The 23,127-nt window shown below is 39.6% G+C and overlaps 3 protein-coding genes across 5 annotated transcripts in view; all 3 read right to left on the reverse strand.

The window, feature by feature from the left end:
- The window catches only part of LOC100344015 (disintegrin and metalloproteinase domain-containing protein 21), a 182,104-nt gene that overhangs the window by 54,551 nt on the left and 104,426 nt on the right, over positions 1 to 23,127 (reverse strand). The gene's annotated exons all lie outside the window — the stretch shown is intronic.
- Positions 1 to 23,127, reverse strand: part of LOC100343514 (disintegrin and metalloproteinase domain-containing protein 20-like) — a 150,422-nt gene that overhangs the window by 22,859 nt on the left and 104,436 nt on the right. Inside the window, exon 3 of one of the 3 annotated variants that reach the window (XM_070065156.1) lies at positions 5,543 to 5,635. The exons of 1 other annotated variant lie outside the window; for it this stretch is intronic. Coding sequence is in view for 1 of the 2 variants with exons in the window: in XM_070065155.1 (XP_069921256.1) it covers positions 341 to 388 (48 nt within the window). In the remaining variant the exon portion in view is untranslated. Of the gene's footprint in view, positions 1 to 340; positions 5,636 to 23,127 lie in introns of all 3 variants that reach the window. One more of the 3 variants, XM_070065155.1, reaches the window with a different exon arrangement.
- Positions 5,561 to 23,127, reverse strand: part of LOC138842981 (disintegrin and metalloproteinase domain-containing protein 20-like) — a 126,548-nt gene continuing 108,981 nt past the window's right edge. The window contains exon 3 of the mRNA XM_070065673.1: positions 5,561 to 7,984. Coding sequence (XP_069921774.1) covers positions 5,561 to 7,795 — 2,235 coding nt within the window. The 5' untranslated portion in view covers positions 7,796 to 7,984. The remainder of the gene's footprint in view (positions 7,985 to 23,127) is intronic.

The following is a 23,127-nucleotide window of genomic DNA, read 5'->3' on the forward strand; positions in this document are numbered from 1 at the left end:
ATTTGGATGGTGAATATCAATACAATTTTTCAAATGGCATGAGAACCAAATATCTCTTGCATCAAAAATGTGCTGGCTTCCTGCACGTTCAGCATGTATGTGAACAACTCATTTTTGTTTTTCTTGTTGCTGTTATCTCCATCTCCCTTTCAATTCCATAGACATCTTAAGTCTACTCTGCTCTGTTCTATTTATCAGTCATAAAATCCTCCACTTAAAGGGTTCATAGGAAGACCTGAAATCAAAAAAAATCTTCTTTTATAATGAATTATATTCCATACAGAAGCCCACCACATTCAGAGAAAAGTAGGCATATTTATTGGAGACCTGGAGGAAGTACCTGATTTCTGGCTTCGGATTGGCGCAGCGCGCCGGCCGTAGCAACCATTTGGGGATGAACCAACGGAAGGAAGACTTTTCTCTCTGTCTCTCTCTCTCACTGTCTAACTCTGCCTGTCAAAAAAAAAAGAAAAGAAAAGAAAAGAAAGAAAGTAGGCATACTTGTTGGGTAATTGCAAGTGGCACATGTGTTTGGGACCAGGAACACTGCCCACGTGTCTCCAACCACATAATGGGGACAGCAGCCTTCTCATCAAACAGCTTGCATCAGCTACTGAATCCTAACATGACCATTAGGTTAATCAATGTAGCTTATTTTCTGGTTTTCACAAGGTGCCCCAGATCTAACCATTTCATTTCAATTTTCCAAGTAAAGCTTCAATGGGAGGTTTAACCTTAGAGTAAGTTCATTAAAATGTACAGAGGACTAAACTTTCAGCATTTTAAATCTCATTAACATTTAAAATATAAATTTTGGTTCAGACAAAATCATTTCGGCAATTGGCTGACTTTCACATCACTATATCATTAATAATATAGTATTTGAAATAAAAAGTTAAGCTCGGAGACACACTGTTAACAGACACTACTGTCTTCAATACCGTGAATATGGATACATGCAACATTAGCAGTATAGAGTATGAGCAATGTTTCGCATTATGATGACAAGGAAGCAGTGACAAATCTGGGCAGCATGCCAAAACTAATAGGTGGCTGCCAGATGCCAGGAGAGGAAACCAGGATCACGGATGAAACCTCTGGCCAAGCATCTCTAATGCAGGTGAAGTCCTCTTGTCTCTCTTATCATATCCTTTGCATAGAGTAGTCGTAAGCAAATGAGATGTACCAAGGTTTTGAAGTGAATTTGTTTTCTATACAATGTACCAAATTATCACAAATTCAGCAGCTTAAAATAATGGATATTTATTATCTCACAGGTTCCATGGTTGAAGAATATAGGCATAGCCTCCAGTGCTAGGCTCTTGGCAACAAGCAATTTGCCAGCTAAACTTCATTGGCATCAAAGACCATATTGGATTCAGATTTGATGTCAAGCTGGCTCATGTTGTGGATTTCATAACCTTTCATCTGTAGAACTCATGGCAACTGGCTTTTGCTTGATCCAGGAAGAAAGAAACAATATGTGCTTCAAGTCTCACCTCCAGATCTTTTATAAACTGGAGAAACTATGGCCACCTAGGTAGTTCACAAGCCAGACACAGAAAGACAAATGCGGCATGTTCTCCCTTATCTTATGCATGGGGATTAAATTTTTAAAAAAATCAAAAAAACTGAAAAAGAAATGCCTGTGTACCTCACTATTGCTGCAAATACAGTTTTGTCAAACATTGATTTGTATCTTTCTTAAACAAATGATTAAGAATGATATATTTTTATACTTTTAATGATTTGTGATTATTTAAAAATTTACTGAATAGCAGGGAAATGGTCATGCTTTCATTTGATTATTTTTACAGCCCTTGCCTATAAACCCACAAAACGAGGGCCTTTGTACATTTTACTTTTAAACACTTTATTTACTGGAGCATTAAGCCCTAGACTGCAATGTAAATTAAAAGCATGCTATATCAAAACTTAAAAAGAAAGAGAGACAGAAGTAGGCATGGAGGGAGGAGAGGGGGAAGTAAGGAAGAAACAATTTATCAACTACACTGAATATGTTCTCTTTGTATTAATATCACATTAACATGAGAATTGATGTGAAAATAATTTTGAAACTAAAGGACAAATTTATGGCCTCCTTAAGAATAAATGCAGCTATCACTCAGCAAAATAAATAAATAAATAAATAAATAAATAAATAAATAAAAGAGAAGGGTAGAGAAAAGAAGAGAAGGAAAGGAAAATAGAAAACTCAGTTAAGGAACTTAATCACATGAAATTTCCTGGATGACATAATAGAAGTACAAGTAATAAAACCAAAAATAGACAACTGGGATGACATCAAGCTAAGAAGCTACTGCACAGCAAAAGAAATACAAAGTGTTGACAAAGCAAAGAGGCAACCAACAGAATGGGAGAAAATGCTTTCAAACTATATATCTGATAAAGAATTATTATCCAGAATATATAAGGAGCTCAGAAACTCAACAACAACAAAACAAACAGTCTAATTAAGAAACTGGCAAAGGAATGAATAGCCATTTTTCAAAGGATGAAATACAAATGACTCAACAGACAAATGAAAAATCGTGCAGGACCACTAGTTACTAGGGAGATACAAATACAAACCACAAAGAGGTTTCACCTCACCCTAGTTAAAATAGCTATCATCTAACTATAAAGACAACCAACACTGGGGCAGGGGGATGTTGAGGAAAAGATACTCTAATACAGTATTCATGGGAATGTAAACGATACCACTATTGTTGGGGACAGTATGGAGATTCCTCAGGACCTAAAACTAGATCTATGATAATACCCAGCCATCACTCTTGGGAATATACCCAAAAGAAATGAAGTCACCATATGGAGAGTTATTTGTACCCCCGTGTTTACAGAACCTAAATTCACAATAGCTAAGATATGAAATCAATCCAGATGTCCATCAACAGATAACTAGGTAAACAAAATGTGGTACATGACATAATGAAATACTACTCAGCCATAAAAATAATGAAATCATGGTTTTTGCAACAAAACGGATGCATATGGAAACTACTATGCTGAGTGAAATAATCCAGACCCCAAAATAAAAACATCACATTTTAAAAAAATAAAATTTAAATATATATGAAGGAAATTGCTATCTTACGAGTTGATTATTATATAGAGCCATTGTCTATAAATGTGTTGAACGATGGTTTTATACTTTTTAATTTGTTGATCACTTTATTTAGTGGAACATTAAGCATATGACTATAAAGTAAATTAAAATATGTTATCAGATAGCAGCTTTACCCACTTTGCCACAACAGCAAGGACCTTTAAAAATTTATTTTTTATTTGAAAGTCAGAGTTACACATAGAAAGGGAGAGGGGAGGGAGAGGGGAAGGGGAAAGGAAGAGGAAGGGAATTTACCAAAATGAAATGAAATCAGCATATGAAACAGTTATATGCACCCCCCCATGTTTATTGCAGCTCAATTCACAATAGCTAAGATATGGAATCAACCCAGATGTCCATTAACTGATGACTGGATAAAGAGAAAGTGCTATATATACACTATGGAATACTACTCACTCACAAAAAAGAATGAAATTCTGTTTTTTTTTGTAAGTAAATGGATGCAACTGGAAACCATTATGCTTAGTGAAATAAGCCAGTCCCCAAAGGACAAATATCATATGTTTTCTCTGATATGCAGCATTTAATATAGAATATCAAAAAACATATAGGAATAAAATGGAATTCCTGTGATATGACTGTTATTTTTAACCCTTACTTATACTTCTGTGGAACTTTGGTTTTCCTGCTTTTTACTTTTTGAATACTATGGTTAGTGGGGAATTAAGCCTGTGATTATAGAGTAGATTGAAAGTGTATCTGCAAAAAAATTAAAGGAAGGAGGTTGAAGGAAGGAGAAGGGAAGGAGGGAAGTTTTGCTGCCTCCTTAGAACTGTCCCTATGGTAGCTCACGTCAAGAGCCTCGGGTGGTGACTGATGTCATACATAAGAGTGTTAATTGTTAAATTAAGAACAAGAGTCACTGTGCACTAACTTCCCATGCAGGACCTCTGTCTTCAGTGAGTTGTATTAAGAGAATTAACTGTAAAATGTGTTCACAGTTTGTGTGTGTGTGTCTGTGTGTGCAAGTTGTTGAAATCTTAGCATAGAATTGGTCTTCTGTGTATAAAGTTAATTGAAAATTAATCTTAATGGAGAATGGGAATGGGAGAAGGAGGAGGAGGGGTGGGAGTGTGGGTGGGAGGGTGGGTATGGTGGGAAGAATAACTATATTCCTAAAGTTGTACTTATGAAATTTGTATTCCTTAAATAAAAGTTTTCTTTGGGAAAAATATGTTATCACAAAAAATATCACAGAACATTTATAATATACTAGGTAAGAAGCAGGTTAGAGATTTCACCCATCCCACCCAAGCACATGGAAAGGAGTTACACAAAGACTCTAAGGCAGGGGAATAAAATGAAAGAATCTTAGAATTGAGCCTACAACAAGAGGTACTGATAAAATAGTAGCTCTAAGAACAAAAGCATTGAAGGATTCCTCTTAAATGCCTTTCATGAACTACAAAACAGCTAGAGAATATCTGATGGCAAGCAATAGACATGCGCACCAGCATCCTCTCTGATTCTATACAAAATAGCAATTTCCTGCCAATGGAGGAGAGAGAAATCTATAGGATAAAATCGAAAAGGTTTGTTTAAATTTAAACAGGTAGGTGTGGAGGAAACACAATTGGCTCAGTAGAGGGGTTGTGCACTGACCTTAGCAACAGAGAAGAACCAAAACAAGGGGAGGACTGTATTTACAGAGAACTTTAGTTAATATGTGATAAGAATACAAAGACTCAGAATGGCAACATGCACACCACAGCATGGAGACTATGGTTCATCCCACTAACTTCCCTTTGTTAATGTCTCCACCAGGGGTTGTTGCCAGAACGTAAAAAGAAAAGTGAGCCAAGGTTGTGCACTCTAACAATGGGAAAAGCCATTGGGATCTGCCTGAGAGGAAGGCACTGCTCACCAGCTATCCACGACCTGTGGGGGCCTGCAGATGTCAACACTTCAGCCAGAGTTTCAGAAGGGCGCCTCACAGGCACTAACGTTTTCCAGGGTGAAAAAGCAATGAGGGGGTAAGAAGCTCAGGCCACGATGGCCCCACTCAGACAACTCAGATAATACTTCACTGAGACTGGCCAGGCAGGGAGTGTAGCTGGACTTCTCATCTGCACCTCTGACTTGTTCACCCTCTTTTTCACAGCCTTTACTGTCTAAAGTGATTTTTTTACCCTAAGATCCAACTCAGTGTCTGCTGCTGGAGACTACAAATTGCTATAAACGAGAATAATGATACAAATTAGGGAGAAATGAATGTTTAATATTGCTGAAAATGCTGCAAAGAAAGAGTATGTAGGAATCTCGAGATGTAATATTTAACGCTTATGACCTAAGCATAAGGTACCAACAAATTTTTGTCTAAACAGTTAAACATGTCCCATTTCTATAACTAAAAGAATAATTAGAGATACTTTTGAAGGAAACAATAGTGCTAACCTTCCTCTCCCTTATCTCTCAATCCTCTTCACCTTCTTCTCCCTCTTCCTTTGCTTCCTCTTCTTCCTCTGCTTCCTCTTTGGGCTTTTCTTTCTTACACAGCACAAGGAAGCAATACAAACATGAAAGAATCAAAGGAATGAGGAGTAATGTGGATGGAAGAAGCATTATTTTGTTTCTAGTTGACACTGGCACTGGTGGGTTCTTATCAAATGGTACTGGTGGTGGTGGACCACTATCTACACTACCTCCAGAGCCCCTGACAGTACAGTTGGGAGGTGCCCATCCTGGGTGACAGTGACAGTGCTGTTTATTATTGCAGACCCCACTCATGTTGCAATGCTGAGTCTGACAGGTTTCTGATGCCTTAACCATATCGACACATTTCCTGCGGAGGCACATCTTGCCTGGAGCACACACCGTGCCATCTTTCACTTCACCGATATCAGGTATGGACATCCCTAGGTGATAATCAGTGCCCCAGCAAGTGGTGCCATTGAGGTGAAACTGATGCACTGTAGAATGTTCTACCAGTGTTGGAACTGTGAGCACATTTTCACACTGAACTCTCCCACACATGACATCAGGAGCCATACACTTTACATATGTGGTGCCTTCAATACCACAGTGGCCAAAACGAGTTCCTTGGGTGTTCATTTCATTGTAGCAACTTTCAGATGCACTCAGGGCCTCTGTGCCAAAAATCTGCTTACACTGAGAATCGTGGTTATTACATGCATTTTCATAGCAGTAGGAATTTGTGCTACAGAGGATACCATCCTGTTTATATACATCATCTGGGCACACGTGTGACATCCCATTGCACCACTCTGGAAGATCACATTCATTGGTCTGCTCCCTACATACAGTTCCTTGTGGCAGGAGTTCACAGTCTTTGCAACAACCTCCAAAAGCACAAGCAACCCCAGGCTTCAGAACACAGTCCATCAGACAACAAGGATCTTGGGAACACTCCTGTGAAGATCCACAGTCACATTCCTCCCCTTCTTCAACCACGCGGTTCCCACAGAAGCTCAACGTTACGACATGCTCTGGTTTTGCAGGAGACAATATACACGTTCCAGTATCCATGGTATTCGCCATATATTGGGAATAACTGCAGTTGCTGAATCGCCGTGAGGCCTCTCTGTTGGGATTCATTATGCAAAACTGTTCTCCACAAGTACACCATTCCTCATCGTGTGACATACCCAGACTATGGCCAAGCTCGTGGGTCAAAATAAGCGAAAAAGCACCCAACCTCTTGTCTTGAAATACATCAACTCCACAATTATGAGGATGTTGGCATACTCCTTTAATATAGGACACACCAATGCTGTCATGAAATTCTTTTATGATAAGATTTGCAACATCGTGGTGAAGACGATCATCAAAACTTGATGTTTTCCACATAGCAAATTGCTCTGAAACTGTATATAAATCACCAGTTATTTCAACTGGGTTTCCCTCACTCCAGATTTCAATCCCTGTCAAAATGACATCAACCTCTATGTGATAGTAAAGTTCATCCACCATATTAATTATATCAAATACTTCTAACATCACTACTGTCTCATTACTTTGAGAGTACTCGAATCTAAAATAGTCCACAACCACTGCTAGCTCAACAAATCGCCAGTGGGTCCACCAATTCAGATGAGAACGTGGTTTCAGAGAGAAATTGTATGATGCTTGAAATGCCCATTGGCGTGCTATTAACTCTTCTGTTAACCCACATCTCATGTGCGGGGACTCTGTCTCATCACTGCCTACCTGATACATCAGGTGCTCAAATGTGGTAGAGTGCCTGATGGGTTCAATTTCATACATGAGGTCATTTATCTGTAGCATTCCTCGAAATCCCCCAGAACAGGTGCTGAGGGCAACCAGAGACTCGGGGGCCCCCTCCACGTAACCATGATAGTAACAGTCATCAGGGACAAAGGGATGATCCTCCTGGAGGCCATGCTGCTCTGTGTAGGTGAACACAGGGAGGTGTGTGGAAACCAACAGCCTCTTGACCCTCATGTGGACAATGTGCCTCTGGCCCCCAATCCGCAGGCGGTAGGAGAGCCATCCTGGAGCCTTTGCACCTCTACCCGTGCTGGTCACCTTCGAGGGGATCACCACTTCCGGGGAGCTGAAATGCTGGGAGGGCCTGGCCTGGGAGAGGCCATGAATGGACAGAGATACCTCAAGGCAGAGCAGCAGAAGAGTGATCCTGGTGTGCATCAGGGCCCCACACACTGCCATTATGGAGCAGTCGTTATGGAGCCATTGTGCAGAAAAAAAGAGAGTAGGGTGTGAGGAACTGCTGGTCTGGTTCCTCCCTCTGAGCTGTTCAGGGTCCAGGATGAACTTTTCAGATCCGTATCCTGGCAGAGGTGGACCATCAGAGTGGCTGGGCTGAAAGTTAAAATAAAAAGTGGAGCTAGGAAAGGGCTGGGGAGGGTAGGAAGGGTGGGAAAGAGAAAGAAGAAAGTGAGACTAACATGATTCTTGATTTGGGATCATGGCTGAAACAGTAAAATGCATGGAATTGGTCTAAACTAAGTACTGGGAATGGGAGTTTCCAATGGTTAAAAAAAGAAAGATTGGAATTAGGTGGTAAATGCCCAAATGTGGATGGTGGATATGAGATGATTCAACATACAGTGTTTTTGATATAAAATTGCAATAAATATTTCCTCAGGCATGTGACTCAAATTTCTGCCATTATGGAGTAGTTATTTGGAGCCATTATGGAGCTGAAGCTGTACTCAGCGTGTATGTGGACAACTCATTTTTGTTTCTTTCTTAATGTTGTTAGCTTCAGCTTCATTTCAATTCCATAGAAATCTTACGTAAACTGTGTTCCATGCTTTTTAACAGTCATAAAGTCTTTAATTAGAAGGCTTATAAGAATACATTTTGCCATATAAAATATGTATTTTATAACTAATTTTTTTCTATTCAGAAGTCCATCATAGTGGAAGGCAGGCATACTAGACAGGTAACTAGGAGTGAGACATGTGTTTGGGGACCAGGTACAGAGCCTGGCTGCCTCCAATCACATCATGGAAGCAGCTGACTTCTTACCACACAGTCTGCATTGCATTGAATACTAATACAGTCATCTTTGAAAATAAATATAGATTAGTTTCTAGTTTTTACAAGGCTTATGTTTACCCAGATCTATGCATTTCATTTAAAGCTGCAATAAGGAGTTTACCCCTGGAGTAACTTCATTAAAATGTTGGCTTGAGTTTTGTTGCATTTTGTGTACAGAGTATGAGCAATGTTTAGCATTGTGATTATAGCATTCCGGGACAAATCTGGGTAGGATTCCAAAATTAATGGATGGCTACCAGATGTATCAAGATGAAACCAGGATCATGGATGAAACCTCAGGCAAATTCTCTCTAAAGTAGGTAAAATCCTAACACTGGTTTTCCTATTCTTACTTCATTATATACTTTGTGTTTGTCATGACATTTAGCATGTTAAGATGAGAATGGATGAACTGGAAAATGACTATCACCCATAAGAAGAGGCTATAATACATAATTTCATTGCAAAAAATCTTTGTGACAGGTTAGCCTTTGTCACCCAAGCATTACTCCAGAGACAATCCTGAAATTACATCACATTTCCACTAATTACACGAACTGGTGTCATGTCACATTCCTTCTCTAAACATATCATATATTCAGAGGGCTCAAACTACCAAGTTGTAGCACACACAGGCAACTGGCTCTAGTACATCTCTGTTTTCTCCATAGATGGGGCAGGCTTGGGGGCTAACCAGATCCTCTGCACCCTGTGAGTGTGGGAGGCTTGAGCACTCTGACTAGGAATTCTGTGACAGCATTACATGGCATGGGGTGTATCTGGGTCTCTGGGCAATCACTGTGTCTAGAGTGACTGTGTCTAACTCAGAGCCCCTGATGGCCTGGGGCAGGTCATTGCAGAAGGTTTCTTGCTCACATTGAAGACTATACAGATACTTCGTAAAATTCATGTGCCAGCATGGGTGAGAATTGTACTCTCTATAGGCTAATCCCAGTCATTGGTCACCTTGGAAGACAGGAGGTGAGACTGTGATCTCACCAACAGGCAGGATCATACCCTCTTGCCCTGTTTACAAAAGAGGATATCTACCACATCCAATCTGGGTGTCACTCTGAATACTTGCTCCACACTGGAGTATTGACCAGGGCTCCCTGACACCACCCAGCACATGCCTCTGTGTAGTTTCTGAAGGAATTGACATTACACTAAGCCTCAAAGGTATAGTTCAAAGATAAAACATATCAGAGGGAAAAAAATCAACAAGTATTTCCACAAATTCCTAAAAGTAAATGCAGATACACAAGAAACAAGAACAAGGAAGATAATATGACTCCCCCAAAGCAACACAACAACACTTCAATATTAGAACGTAAAGACTAAGGCATTGATGAAATGCCTGAAAAAGAATGAAAGAAGAATGATCATAGGTGTATTCAGAAGCAATGAGAAGAAAACTCATGAATTGCAGATCCATACATGATACGGATGAAAAATTTACCATGAGATACAGATTTTGAAGAGAAGTCAAATGGATACATTATTTTTTGACTTTTAAAAATTTTATTTAATGGGTACTGCCTGCAGTGCCAGCATTCTATATGGGTGCCGGATTGAGTCCCAGCTGCTTCACTTCTGATCCAGCTCTCTGCTATGGCCTGGGAAAGCAGTAGAAGAGGTTCCAAGTCCTTGGGCCCCTGCACCCATGTGGGAGACCCAGAAAAAGCTCCTGGCTCCTGGCTTCAGATCGGCGCAGCTCCTGATGTTGCAGCCATCTGGGGAGTGAACCAACAGTTGGAAAATCTCTCTCTCTCTCTCCCTCTCTCTCTGCCTCTGCCTCTCTGTTGTAACTATGCCTTTCAAATAAATAAATATTTTAAAAATTTTATTTAAAGTATAAATATTTCATATGTTTCCTATATAGAAATTCAGGAACATAGTGATACTTTCTGCCCTACGCTCCCTCTCACCCATGCTCCTACACTTCTTCCTCCTCCCTCTCCTATTCCCATTCCTATTTTTTACAAAGATATGTTTTCAATTAACTTTATACTCATAATATTAACCCTACATTAAGTAAAGAGTTCAACAAATAGTATGAAAAATAAATCAATGTCCCTCAACAATTGAGACAAGGGCTGTTCAAAATCATCACATCTCAAAGTGTCAATAACACTCCTATAGATTGATTACCTTCTAAGTACTCTATTAGTTACCACAGATGTGGGAGAACATATAGTGTTTGTCTTTTGGGGACTGGCTTATGTCATTAAGTATAATGGTTTCCAGTTGCAATCATTTTGTAGCAAATGACAGGATTTCTTTTTTTGTTTTTACCAGTGTGTAGTATTATCTAGAGTATATATACCATAATTTCTCTATCCAGTCTTCAGCTGATAGACATCTGGATTGATTCTATATCTTAGCTATTGTGAGTTGAGTTGCAAAAGACAAGGGAGTACAGATCAGCCTCTTATACACTGATTTCATCATTTGGGAAAATTTCCTGCAGTGGGATGACTGGGTAATATGGTAGGTCCATATTCAGATTTCTGAGGTATTTCCTACTGTCTTCCACAGTGCTTACATCAGTTCACATTCCCACCAAGAGCAGATTAGGTACTTGTTTCCTCACATCCTTGCCAGAATGTGTTGTTTATTGATTTCCCTACAAGAGCTATTCTAACCAGAATGAGGTGAATCCTCACGGTAGTTTTGACATTTATTTCCCTGATCATTAGTGATCCTGAGCAGTTTTTCATGTGTCTGTTGGCCATTTGAATTTCCTCGCTTAAAAAATGCCTGTTCAATCCTTTGCTCCTTTGCACGTTTCTTAACTGGATTGTTTATTTTGTTGTTAAATTTCTTGAGCTCTTTATAGATTCTGGATGTTAACTCTTTATCAGTTGCATAGTTTATAAATACTTTCTCCTATTCTGTCAAAAGCCTCTTCACTTTGCCGAATATTTCTTTTTCAGTGCTTTTTCAGAAGCTTCTCATCTTGATATAATTCCACTTCTCAGTTTTGGCTTTGATTGCCTGTGCTTCTGGGGTCTTTTCCAGAAAGTCATTGTCTATGCCAATGACTTGCAGAGTTTCCCTCAACCTTCTCTAGTAATTTGATAGTATCAGATTATAGATTTAGATCTTTAAACAATTTTGAGTAGATTTTTGTGTAAAGGTTAAAGTAGGGGTCTAGTTTCATAACTGTGCACAGAGACCCAGTTTCCTCAGGACCATTTGTTGAAGAGACTGTCCTTGCTCTAGGGACTGATTTTAACTCCTTTGTCAAAGGTAAGTTGGATGTAGATATGTGGATTGATTTCTGGAGTTTCTATTCTCTTCCATTGGTCTATCCATCTGTTTTTGTTCTAGTAGCATTATGTTTTGATTATAATTGCCCTGTAGTATGTCTTTAAATCAAGTATTGGGGATTGGATTAAAATGGTGGAATAGGGAAGGAGCTTAGTCCTCTAGTCTAGGAGAAGATAGCTTTTTTAAAAGTGGAGAGAGTGCATTCTCAGGGAAGATTTATGTAAAAAATGGCAAAAAAGGGACACTATGGACCTACATGGAGGGTATAGACACATACAACTCAGGGCCCCAGCAGCCAAGAACTTCCGTATCACATCTGGAGTGGGGTGACCAGTCTGCAGCAGCCAAAGTCACTGGCAATAAATCTACAGGAACTTAAAAATCTAGCTTGGATCCCTGTGGGGGACAGTGTGCCTGCCAAATGAGAGGAGAATGGGGGAGGGGGGGACTTGTTTCTCTCTCCCCGACCACTCTGCATCTGGCATCCTGCTGATAGAGGATGGGTGCCATTTTGAACATACATAACAGCTGCATCAGCTCATGTCCATACACCCAGCAACCAGCCAGTTGGAGACACCTAGTCTGGTGGGGAGAACTGACAGGAAGCTGGGTCTCATGACTGTGGAAGGCTGTGGACCAGGACTGTGAAAACATTGTGGCTGTGTGGGAGGGCTCAGGGTGTTGCTAGGACTTTGGACAGTCACTGTGGAAGGCTCCACATGCTCAAGGCTCCCTGATTCCCTGGTGGTGAGGGCCATTGCTACAGAATCTGTGCTTACACCAAGGACTGCACAGATGCTTTGTGTGGTTCTTGTGGCAGTGCAGATGAATACTGTACCCACAGGGGATAGCGCCCATTTGAGGAGAGGAGGTGAGCTGAGCTATGCCAACAGAACAGAACAAATCTCCCCCTTGATTAAAAAAAGAGAGAGAGATTTACCACACCCAATCTGGGTGTCACCTTGGACACACACTTTACCCAGAACGCTGAACAGTGCCCCCTGGCCACAGCTACCACATGCCTCTAGGTATTCATTGAAAAAGTGGACCTCCACTAATCCACAGAGGAAGAGTCCAAAAACAAAAACCATCACAGAGAAAAAACAAAGAAACCAATAAGTATCTCTTCAAATGACAAATAATACATGCAGCAATTCAAGAAACAAGAAAAAAAGAACACAACATGACACCCTCAAAAGAACACAACACTTCAATACTAGAAAGTGAAGACAAAAAGATTGAAGAAATGCCAGAAATGGAATTCAAAAAAATTGATCATAGGATTACTTAGAAGCAATCAGAAGCAAACCCATGAACTAATGAAATCTGTACATGACATGAAAGAAAATTTCTCCCATGAAACTGAGATCTTAAAAAGAAATCAAAATGAAATCTTGGGAATGAAGAATGCAAAAGAACAAATAATAATGCAGTGGAAAGCCTTAACAACAGAACTGGTGACACAGAAGAAAGAATATCTGACATAGAAGACAAACTGCAGGAAATTTTACAGTCAGGCCAAAAACAAGAAGAAATTAGAAATATAGAAAACACTGTTGGGAATCTACAGGATACTATCAAATGAACCAACATATGGGTCTTAGCAGTTCCCAAAGGTGTGGAAAGAGAAAAAGGTTAGAAGGCCTTTTGAGTGAAATAACAGAAAACTTCCCTAATTTGAGGAAAGAAAGGGACATCGAAGTACAGGAAGTACATAGAACTCCTAATAGATATGACCAGAAGAGATCTTCACCATGACACATAATGGTCAAACTCTCCATAGTAAAACAAAAAGAAAAAATTCTAAAATGTGTACAAGACAATTTGGGACATGCTCAGGCTGACTTGCCCCAAATGGTAGAGTTAAAAACATAACAGGGGACTCCAATTCAATCCCATCAAGGTGGCATGTACCAGTGCCATCTCACTAGTCCAAGTGATCAATTTCAGTTCACAATTGATCATAATGAAAGGACTAAGAGTCAAAGGGAGCACATAAACAAGTCTAGTACCTGCTAATACTAACCGATAGAATAAATAAAGGGGAGAGTGATCCAACATGGGAAGCGAGATACTCGGCAGACTCATAGAATGGCAGATGTCCTAAACAGCACTCTGGCCTCAGAATCAGCCCTAAAGGCATTCGGATCTGGCTGAAAAGCCCATGAGAGTATTTCAGGCATGGAAAGCCAAGACACGCTGGCAAACGATCTCTGTGAGTGAGATCCCAGTGGAAAGAACAGGTCTTCAAAGAAGGAGGTACCTTTCTCTGAAGGGAGGAGAGAACCTCCACTTTGACTATGACCGTGTCTAAACAAGATAAGAGTCGGAGAACTCAAGGGGCTTCCATAGCCTTGGAAACTCATGACTGGAGCATGGGGAGATTACTGAGGCCATAAACAAGAGTGTCAATTTGTAAAGTCAACAATAGGAGTCACTGTGCACTTACTCCTCATGTAGGATCTCTGTCCTTAATATGCTGTACATTGAGGCTTAATGCTATAACGAGTACTCAAACAGTATATTTCACTTTGTGTTTCTATGGGGGTGCAAACTGTTGAAATCTTTACTTAATGTATACTAAACTGATTTTCTGTAAAAAAAAAAAAAAAAAGAAGAAGAAGAAGAAATTATCAATTCCCAACTTGACTCTCACTGGGATTAAACATGACGATAGGTCTGATCTGATTTCATCATCATTTAAAAAATCATCTATTTTTCACTTTATGTTTCTGTGTGGGAGCAAACTGTTGAAATCTTTACTTAATGTATGCTAAACTGATCTTCTGTATATAAAGAGAATCGAAAATGAATCTTGATGAGAATGGAAGGGGAGAGGGAGTGGGAGAGGGGAGGGTTGCGGGTGGGAGGGACATTATGGGGGGGAAGCCATTGTAATCCATAAGCCGTACTTTGGAAATTTATATTCATTAAATAAAAGTTAAAAAAAATAAAATGTGTACAGAGAAGTGCCAACATCTGAATTGATTCCATTTCTTAGCTATTGTGAATTGAGCTGCAATAAACATGGGGGTGCAGATAACACTTTCATATACTGATTTCATTTCCCTTGCATAAAATCCCAGGAGTGGCATGGCTAGGTAATATGGTATGTCTTTATTCAAATTTCTTAGGTATCTCATACTGTCTTGTACAGTGGCTGCACCAGTTCACATTCCCACCAACAGTGGATTAGGGTACCTGTATCCCCACATCCTCACCAGCATTTGTTGTTTGTTGATTTCTGTATGAAAGCCGTTCTAACTGGAGTGAGGTGAATCTTCATTGTGATTTTGATTTGTACTTCTCTGATGGTTAGTGATCCTGAGCAGTTTGTCACGTGTCTGTTGGCCATTTGAATTTCCTCTCTTCAAAAATGCATGTTTTACTCCTTTGTTCATTTCTTAACTTGATTGTTTGTTCTGTTGTTGAATTTCTTGAGCTCTTTAGATATTTTGGATATTAATCCTTTTTCAGTTGCATAGTTTGCAAAAATTTTCTTCCATTTTGTCAGTTGCCTCTTTACTTTGCAGAGTCTTTGTTTAGCAGAGCAGAGCTTCTCAGCTTGATGTAATCCCATTTGTCAATTTTGTTTTTGATTGCATGTGCTTCTAGGGTCTTTTCCAGAAAGTCTTTGTCTATGCCAAATCTTTCAATGGATCCCTAATCCTTTCTAGTAATTTGATGGTATTGGGTCATAGATTTAGGTCCATGATTCACTTTGAATAGGTTTTTGTGTAAGGTGTTAGGAAGAGGTCTTGTTTCAAACTTCTGCAGTTCCCCAGGACCATTTGCTGAAGTGACCTTCCTTTTTCCAGGAATGGATTTTAGCTCCTTTTTCAAAAATAAATTGGTTGTACATGTGTGGATGATTCCTGGAGTTTCTATTTTGTTCCATTGATCTATCCATCTGTTTTTCTGCCAGTACCGGGCTGTTTTGAATATAACTCCCCTAGAAGAAATGGATAGATTGTTGGATACATACAACATATCAAAATTGAGCCAGGAAGACACAGAAAACCTAAACAGACCAATAACCAAGACAGAAATTGAATCAGTAATAAAGACCCTCTCAACAAATAAAGGCCCAGGATCAGATAGCTTAACTGCTGAATTCTACCAGATATTAGAGAATAAATAATTCCAATTCTTCTCAAGCTATTCAAAACAACTGATAGGGAGAGAATCCTCCCAAACTTCTTCTATGAACAAGAATCACCTTAATTCCTAAGCCCAAAAAAGATACAACAGAGAATGAGAACTATGGACCAATATCCTTAATGGACATATATGCAAAAATCCTCAATAAAATAATAGCTAAGCAAATAAAACAGCAAGTCAGAAAGATTGTTAACCTGGACTGGCTTATTTCTCTACGTATGTTTTTAGGTTTTATCCATTTTGTTGCAAATGACCAGATTTCATATTTTTGTTTTTTTAACCACTGTGTAATTATTCTATGGTGTACATATCCCAAAATTTCTTTATACAACAACTCCCTGGTATGCAGGGATGGTTCAACATTTGCAAATCTATAAACATGATACATCACATTAACAAACTCAAGAACTATACAGTTATCTCAATAGATGCAGAGAAAGCATTTGATAAAATATAACATCATTTCATGGTGAAAACTTAAGCAAATTGAGTATAGAAGGAACATTCCTCAAGACAATCAAAGCAAATTATGTCAAACTCATGGCCAGCATAGTGTTGAATAGGGAGAAGGTGGAAGCATTTCCCTAAGCTCCAACCCTGTAAGGATGCCAACTCTCACCATTGCTATTCAATATATTCCTGGAAGTTTTAGCCAGAACCATTAGGAAAGAAAAAGAAATCAAAGGGATACAAATTGGAAAACTGGAAGTCAAACTATCCATACTTTCAAAAGACATGATTCTACATATTGGGGATCTAAAAAACTCCATTAAGAGACTACTAGAACTCAAAAAAGTTTGGGAAAGTGGCAGGATAGAAAATCAACAAAGAAAAATCAATAGCCTTGATATGCAGACAATGCCATGGGTGAGAATAGCTCCAAAAAATTAAATACCTTGGAATAAATCTAACAAAGGACATCAAAGATCTCTATGATGAAAATTAAGAAACACTAAAGAAAGAAATAGAAAAAGACTTTTTTTAACTTTTATTTAATGAATATAAATTTCCAAAGTACAGCTTATGGATTACAATGGCTCCCCCCCCATAATGTCCCTCCCACCCGCAACCCTCCCCTCTCCCACCCCCTCTCCCCTTCCATTCACATCAAGATTCATTTTCAATTCGCTTTATATACAGAAGATCAGTTTAGCATACATTAAGTAAGGATTTCAACAGTTTGCTCCCACACAGAAACATAAAGTGAAAAATACTGTTTGAGTACTAGTTATAGCATTAAATCACAATTTACAGCACACTAAGGACAGAGATCCTACATGGGGAGTAAGTGCACAATGACTCCTGTTGTTGACTTAACAATTGACACTCTTGTTTATGGCATCAGTAATCACCCTAGGCTCTTGTCATGAGCTGCCAAGGCTATGGAAGCCCCCTGAGTTCACCGACTCTGATCATATTTAGACAAGGCCATTGTCAAAGTGGAAGTTCTCTCCTCCATTCAGAGAAAGAACCTCCTTCTTTGATGGCCTGTTCTTTCCACTGGGATCTCACACACAGAGATCTTTCATTTAGGTTTTTTTTTCCCCCAGAGTGTCTTGGCTTTCCATGCCTGAAATACTCTCATGGGCTTTTCAGCTGGATCCGCATGCCTTAAGGGCTGATTCTGAGGCCAGAGTGCTGTTTAGGACATCTGCTATTCTATGGGTCTGCTGTGTATCTCACTTCCCATGTTGGATCGTTCTCTCCCTTTTTGATTCTATCAGCTAGTATTTGCAGACACTATTCTTGTTTATGTGATCCCTTTGGTTCTTAGTCCTATCATTATGATCAATTGTGAACAGAAATTGATCACTGGGACTAGTGAGATGGCATTGGTACATGCCACCATGATGGGATTGAATTGGAATCCCCTGGTATGTTTCTAACTCTACCGTTTGAGGTAAGTCAGCTTGAGCATGTCCCGAATTGCACATCTCTTCCCTCTCTTACTCCCACTCTTATATTTAACAGCTATCACTTTTCAGTTAAGTTTCAGCACTTAAGAAGAATTGTGTATTGATTACAGTATTCAACCAAAAGTATTAAGTAGAACAAACAAAAAAATACTAAGAGGGATAACATATTAAGTTGCTCATCAACAGTCAGGGTGAGTGCTGATCAAGTCACCGTTTCTCATAGAGTTCATTTCACTTTAACAGGTTTCCTTTTTGGTGCTCAGTTAGTTGTCACCTATCAGGGAGAACAAACAAGTGGTATTTGTCCCTTTGGGATTGATCAGCTCTTGTCCTGACGGTTGATGTACAATGTAATACTTTATGCATTTTAGTATTTTTTTTGTTCTAGTACCATTGGTTGAACTCTGTAATTAACACACAATTATTCTTAGGTGTTTAAATTTTAACTGAAAAGTGATCCCTGTTAGGAATTTGGAAAACATTATGCTGAGTGAAATAAGACTTTATAAATGGAAAAATCATCCATGTTCGTGGATTGGAAGAATCAACACCATCAAAATGTCCATACTACCAAAAGCCATGTACAGATTCAATGTGATCCCAATCAAAATAAAAAGGACATTCTTCTCAAATCTAGAAAATATGATGCTAAAATTCATATGTAGGCCAGCGCCGCGGCTCAATAGGCTAATCCTCCCCCTAGTGGTGCCGGCACACCAGGTTCTAGTCCTGGTCGGGGTGCCGGATTCTGTCCCGGTTGCCCCTCTTCCAGGCCAGCTCTCTGCTTTGGCCCGGGAGTGCAGTGGAGAATGGCCCAGGTCCTTGGGCCCTGCACCCCATGGCTCCTGCCTTTGGATCAGCGCGGTGCGCCGGCCTCAGCGTGCTGGCCGCGGCAGCCATTGGAGGGTGAACCAACAGCAAAGGAAGACCTTTCTCTCTGTCTCTCTCTCACTGTCTACTCTGCCTGAAAAAAAATTCATATGTAAATACAAGAGACCCCAAATAGCTAAAGCAACTTTATACAGCAAAAACAAACCTGTAGGCATCACAATACCTGATATTTTTCTTGTTATTTTTTTTGATTCAGAACTATACAGCTAAACAGTTATAAACTTCATATAGTTCATAATTACAACTTCAGGAACATAGTGATTCTTTCCACTGTGTCAGCTCTTCCACTCACATTCCCACCCAACTTCCTCCTCCCTCTCTTATTTCCACTGTTATTTTTTGCTAAGATCTATTTTCAATTAAATTGGTACACATTTGATTATGTCTTCCTTATTCTTGTTTCTTGAATTGCTGCATTTATTATTCAGCATTTGAGGAGATACTTATTGGTTTCTTTCTTTTCTCTCTGTGAAGGTTTTCATCTTTGAACTATTCCTCTGTTGATTAGTGGAGTTTCCACTTTTTCAGCAAATACCTAGAGGCATGTGGTGGGTGTGAACAGGGAGCTCTGTTCAGTGCTCTGGGTGAAGGGAGTGTCCAAGGTGATACCCAGGTTGGGCATGATAAATCCCCCCCCCCTTTTTTAACCAGAGGTGAGGTTTGTTCTGTTCTGTTGGAATGGCTCAGATCACTTCCTCTCCTCAAATGAGACCAGTGCCTGGGCACTAGAAACATTCAGAAAAGTGAAGAGGCAACCAACAGAACAAGAGAAAATATTTGCAAACTATGCAACTGGTGAAGACTTAACATCCAGAATCCATAAAGAGCTCAAGAAAGTCAACAACAACAAAATAAACAATCCAGTTAAGAAATAGGCAAAGGACTTGAACAGACATTTTTTCAAGAAAAGAAATTCAAATGGCCAATAGACACATGAAAAATGCTCAGGATCACTAACCATCAAGAAAATACAAATTGAAACTACAAAGAGGATTCACCTCAGTCCAGTTAGAATGGTCCACATACAGATATCAATAAACAGCAAATGCTGGCAAGGATGTGGGGAAAAGGTACCCTAATCCACTGTTGGTGGGAATGTGACCTGGTGTAGCTACTGTGGAAAACACTATGGAGATATCTCAGAAATCTGCATATAGAGCTATCAAAATGCTCAGCCATCTCACAGCAAAGAATTTTCCTAAAAGAAATGAAAGCAGTGTGTAAAAGAATGATCTATACTCCTGTGTTCATTTTAGCACAATTCATAATAGTTAAGATAGGGAATCAATCCAGATATCCATCAAATGTTGACTAAAGAAATTATTACAGTATACATACAATATGGAGTACTACTCACCTGTAGAAAAAATATAAAATCCTGTCATTTGCAACAAAATGGTTACAACTGGAAACCATGATACTTAGTGAACTAAGTCAGTCCCAAAAAGACAAATACCATATTTTCTCCTGCCTCTGTTCTAATTAATAGAGTACCTAAAATTCAATATTTAGGAGTGAAATGGACCCTTTTTTTGACAGGCAGAGTGGATGGTGAGAGAGAGACAGAGAGAAAGGTCTTCCTTTTGCCTTGGTTCACTCCCCAATGGCCGCTGCGGCTGGCACACCGTGCTGATCTGAAGCCAGGAGCCAGGTGCTTCTCCTGCAGGACCCAAGCACTTGGGCCATCCTCCACTGCACTCCTGGGCCACAGCAGAGAGCTGGCCTGGAAGAGGAGCAACTGGGACAGAATCTGGCGCCCCGACTGGGACTAGAACCTGGGGTACCAGCACCACAGGCAGAGGATTAGCCTATTGAGCCACGGCACCAGCCAAAATGGACCTTTTGATATTCAATGATTGTTTATAACCCTTGTGTCTTCTGTTAAGAAGCAGTATTTCTTTTCTTCATAGTATTTGTTGAACTCTTTTACTTAGTGTACGCTTAATTATATGATCATTAAGTAAACTGAAACTAGATCTTTGTAAAAATTAAGAGTGGGAATGGGAGACAGAGGACGAAGATGGGTTGGAATATGAGTGGGAGGGAGGGTACTAGGTGAAATTACTATGTTTCTAAATCTGTATATATGAAATACACGAAATTTGCATAACTAAAATAAAATTTAAAAAAGAACATGAGATCATATAATATATTCTGTTGATAGGAATGTAAATTAGTACAGCCACTATGGAAAAGGTATAGAGATTCATTTAAAAGTAGAAATAAAACTTCCATCTGGTCTAGCAATTCCAGTACTGGGAAATATGTTCAGAAGACATGAAATCATTGTATATGAGAAACATCAGGTGCCAGGGCTTTGGCATACCAAGTAAAGCAACAGTGGCAGTGCTGGCATCTCATGTTGGAACAGGTTCCAGTCCCAGCTGCTCCACTTCTGATGTAGCTAAGAGCTATGGCCTGGGAAAGCAGAGGAATACGCCCCACACTCTTGGGTGCCTACACCTACATAGGAGACTTGGAAGAAGCTCCAGGCTCCTGGCTTTGGATAAGCCCAGCTCTAGCCATTAGAGCCATCTGGGGAGTGAACCAGTTGATGGAAGACCCCCTCCAACCCCCCAGCCTGTGCTTCTTCCTCTCTATAACTCTACCTTTCAAATAAATAGATTAGTTTTTTTTAAAAAAAGAAACATCAGCTCCACCATCTTTATTGCAGCATTTTTTCACAATATCTAGGAAGTGAAATCAACTAAAGTGTCCTTAAACAGATTAACTGATAAAGACAAATTAATAAACACACACACACACACACACACAAATGAACACACACTCAAATGGAATGTTATTAGGCAGGAAAACAGATTAAAAACTTGTCATTTGCAACAAAATAGATAGATCCAGATAACATTAGGCTAACTAAAATAAACCAGAAAGAAAGATAAACATTGCATGTTTAACTTAAATGTAGCTCAAAACAAAAACTCAAAGTGAACACATAACAATATACAGTAGAACCTGAGTGGGGTGAGTGGGGGAGGAATGAAGTCGGATGATGGATATCTAATCAGATTTAAATCAAAGTAAGAAGTCCTAGTGTTACACAGCAAAATATTCTGAGTACAGTTCAGAATAACCTAGTATATTTTTTACTTTTTTTTTTTTTTTTTTTTTTTTTTTGCCGTTGGTTCACCCTCCAATGGCCGCCGTGGCCGGCACACTGCGGCCGGCGCACCGCGCTGATCCGAAGGCAGGAGCCAGGTGCTTCTCCTGGTCTCCCATGGGGTGCAGGGCCCAAGGACTTGGGCTATCCTCCACTGCACTCCCTGGTCACAGCGGAGAGCTGGCATGGAAGAGGGGCAACCGGGACAGAATCCGGCCCCCCGACCAGGACTGGAACCCGGTGTGCCGGCGCCACAAGGCGGAGGAATAGCCTAGTGAGCCGCGGTGCCGGCTCTAGTATATTTTTTAAAAAACAAATATAAGAACAGAGGTCGAAGTCTCTAATTACAAAAAATAATGTAAAAAGAAGAAATGTTGATTACACTGATCTTATCAGTACACACTATATACTAGCATTGATGTATCAAAATGTAGCCCTTAAATATGTATAATTATGGTTAATAAAAAAATTTTCATTCAATGTCTACCCAAGGCAGGGTTGTACTCAGGGCTATGTTACAGTAAACCTGAAATCTGGATAAACAGGCTAGAAGCATGTGATTTGAATAGTTCCACACCATATACTCCACTACTTAAGTGACACACCATGATTACTGGGAGAAAATGCAGAGAACACACTACTCAGGACAACAGATGTTTTTTCAGATCTTCTTCATCTCCTATCCTGACCCATAAGTATAAAACTAGAGTTGAGTAACAGCATAATCCAATGGAAAAAACTGATCAAGATTTATGTAAAAAGAAACTTAATTCTGGAGATGATGGATCAACCAGCAAAATATAAAACTAGAAATGATGGAAATGATTTGGAATACCTCTCCCAAGAGACCAGATTTTACAACGGGTAAAGTCCTCAGGACATAATACAAATTTGCTCCTGGAAAACACTCAGAAAAATGAAACAAGTCATGTTCACACAGTGAAGTTAAAATGTCCAGAACTGTGATACTGAAGGGATGAGAGCTTCATGCAAAAGTTTAACTAACTAGATGACATGGATTGATCAGACATGGCCAAAAGGGTCTACAGATAAAAGGACAATTTGAGCAGGTATATTCAGAGAACACATTTCCCAATGACGTAAGTAGTGTTCTGATGAGAAGAGTACCAGCTTCA

This window comes from Oryctolagus cuniculus, chromosome 20 (assembly GCF_964237555.1).
Source record: "Oryctolagus cuniculus chromosome 20, mOryCun1.1, whole genome shotgun sequence".
Classification (NCBI taxonomy): domain Eukaryota; kingdom Metazoa; phylum Chordata; class Mammalia; order Lagomorpha; family Leporidae; genus Oryctolagus; species Oryctolagus cuniculus.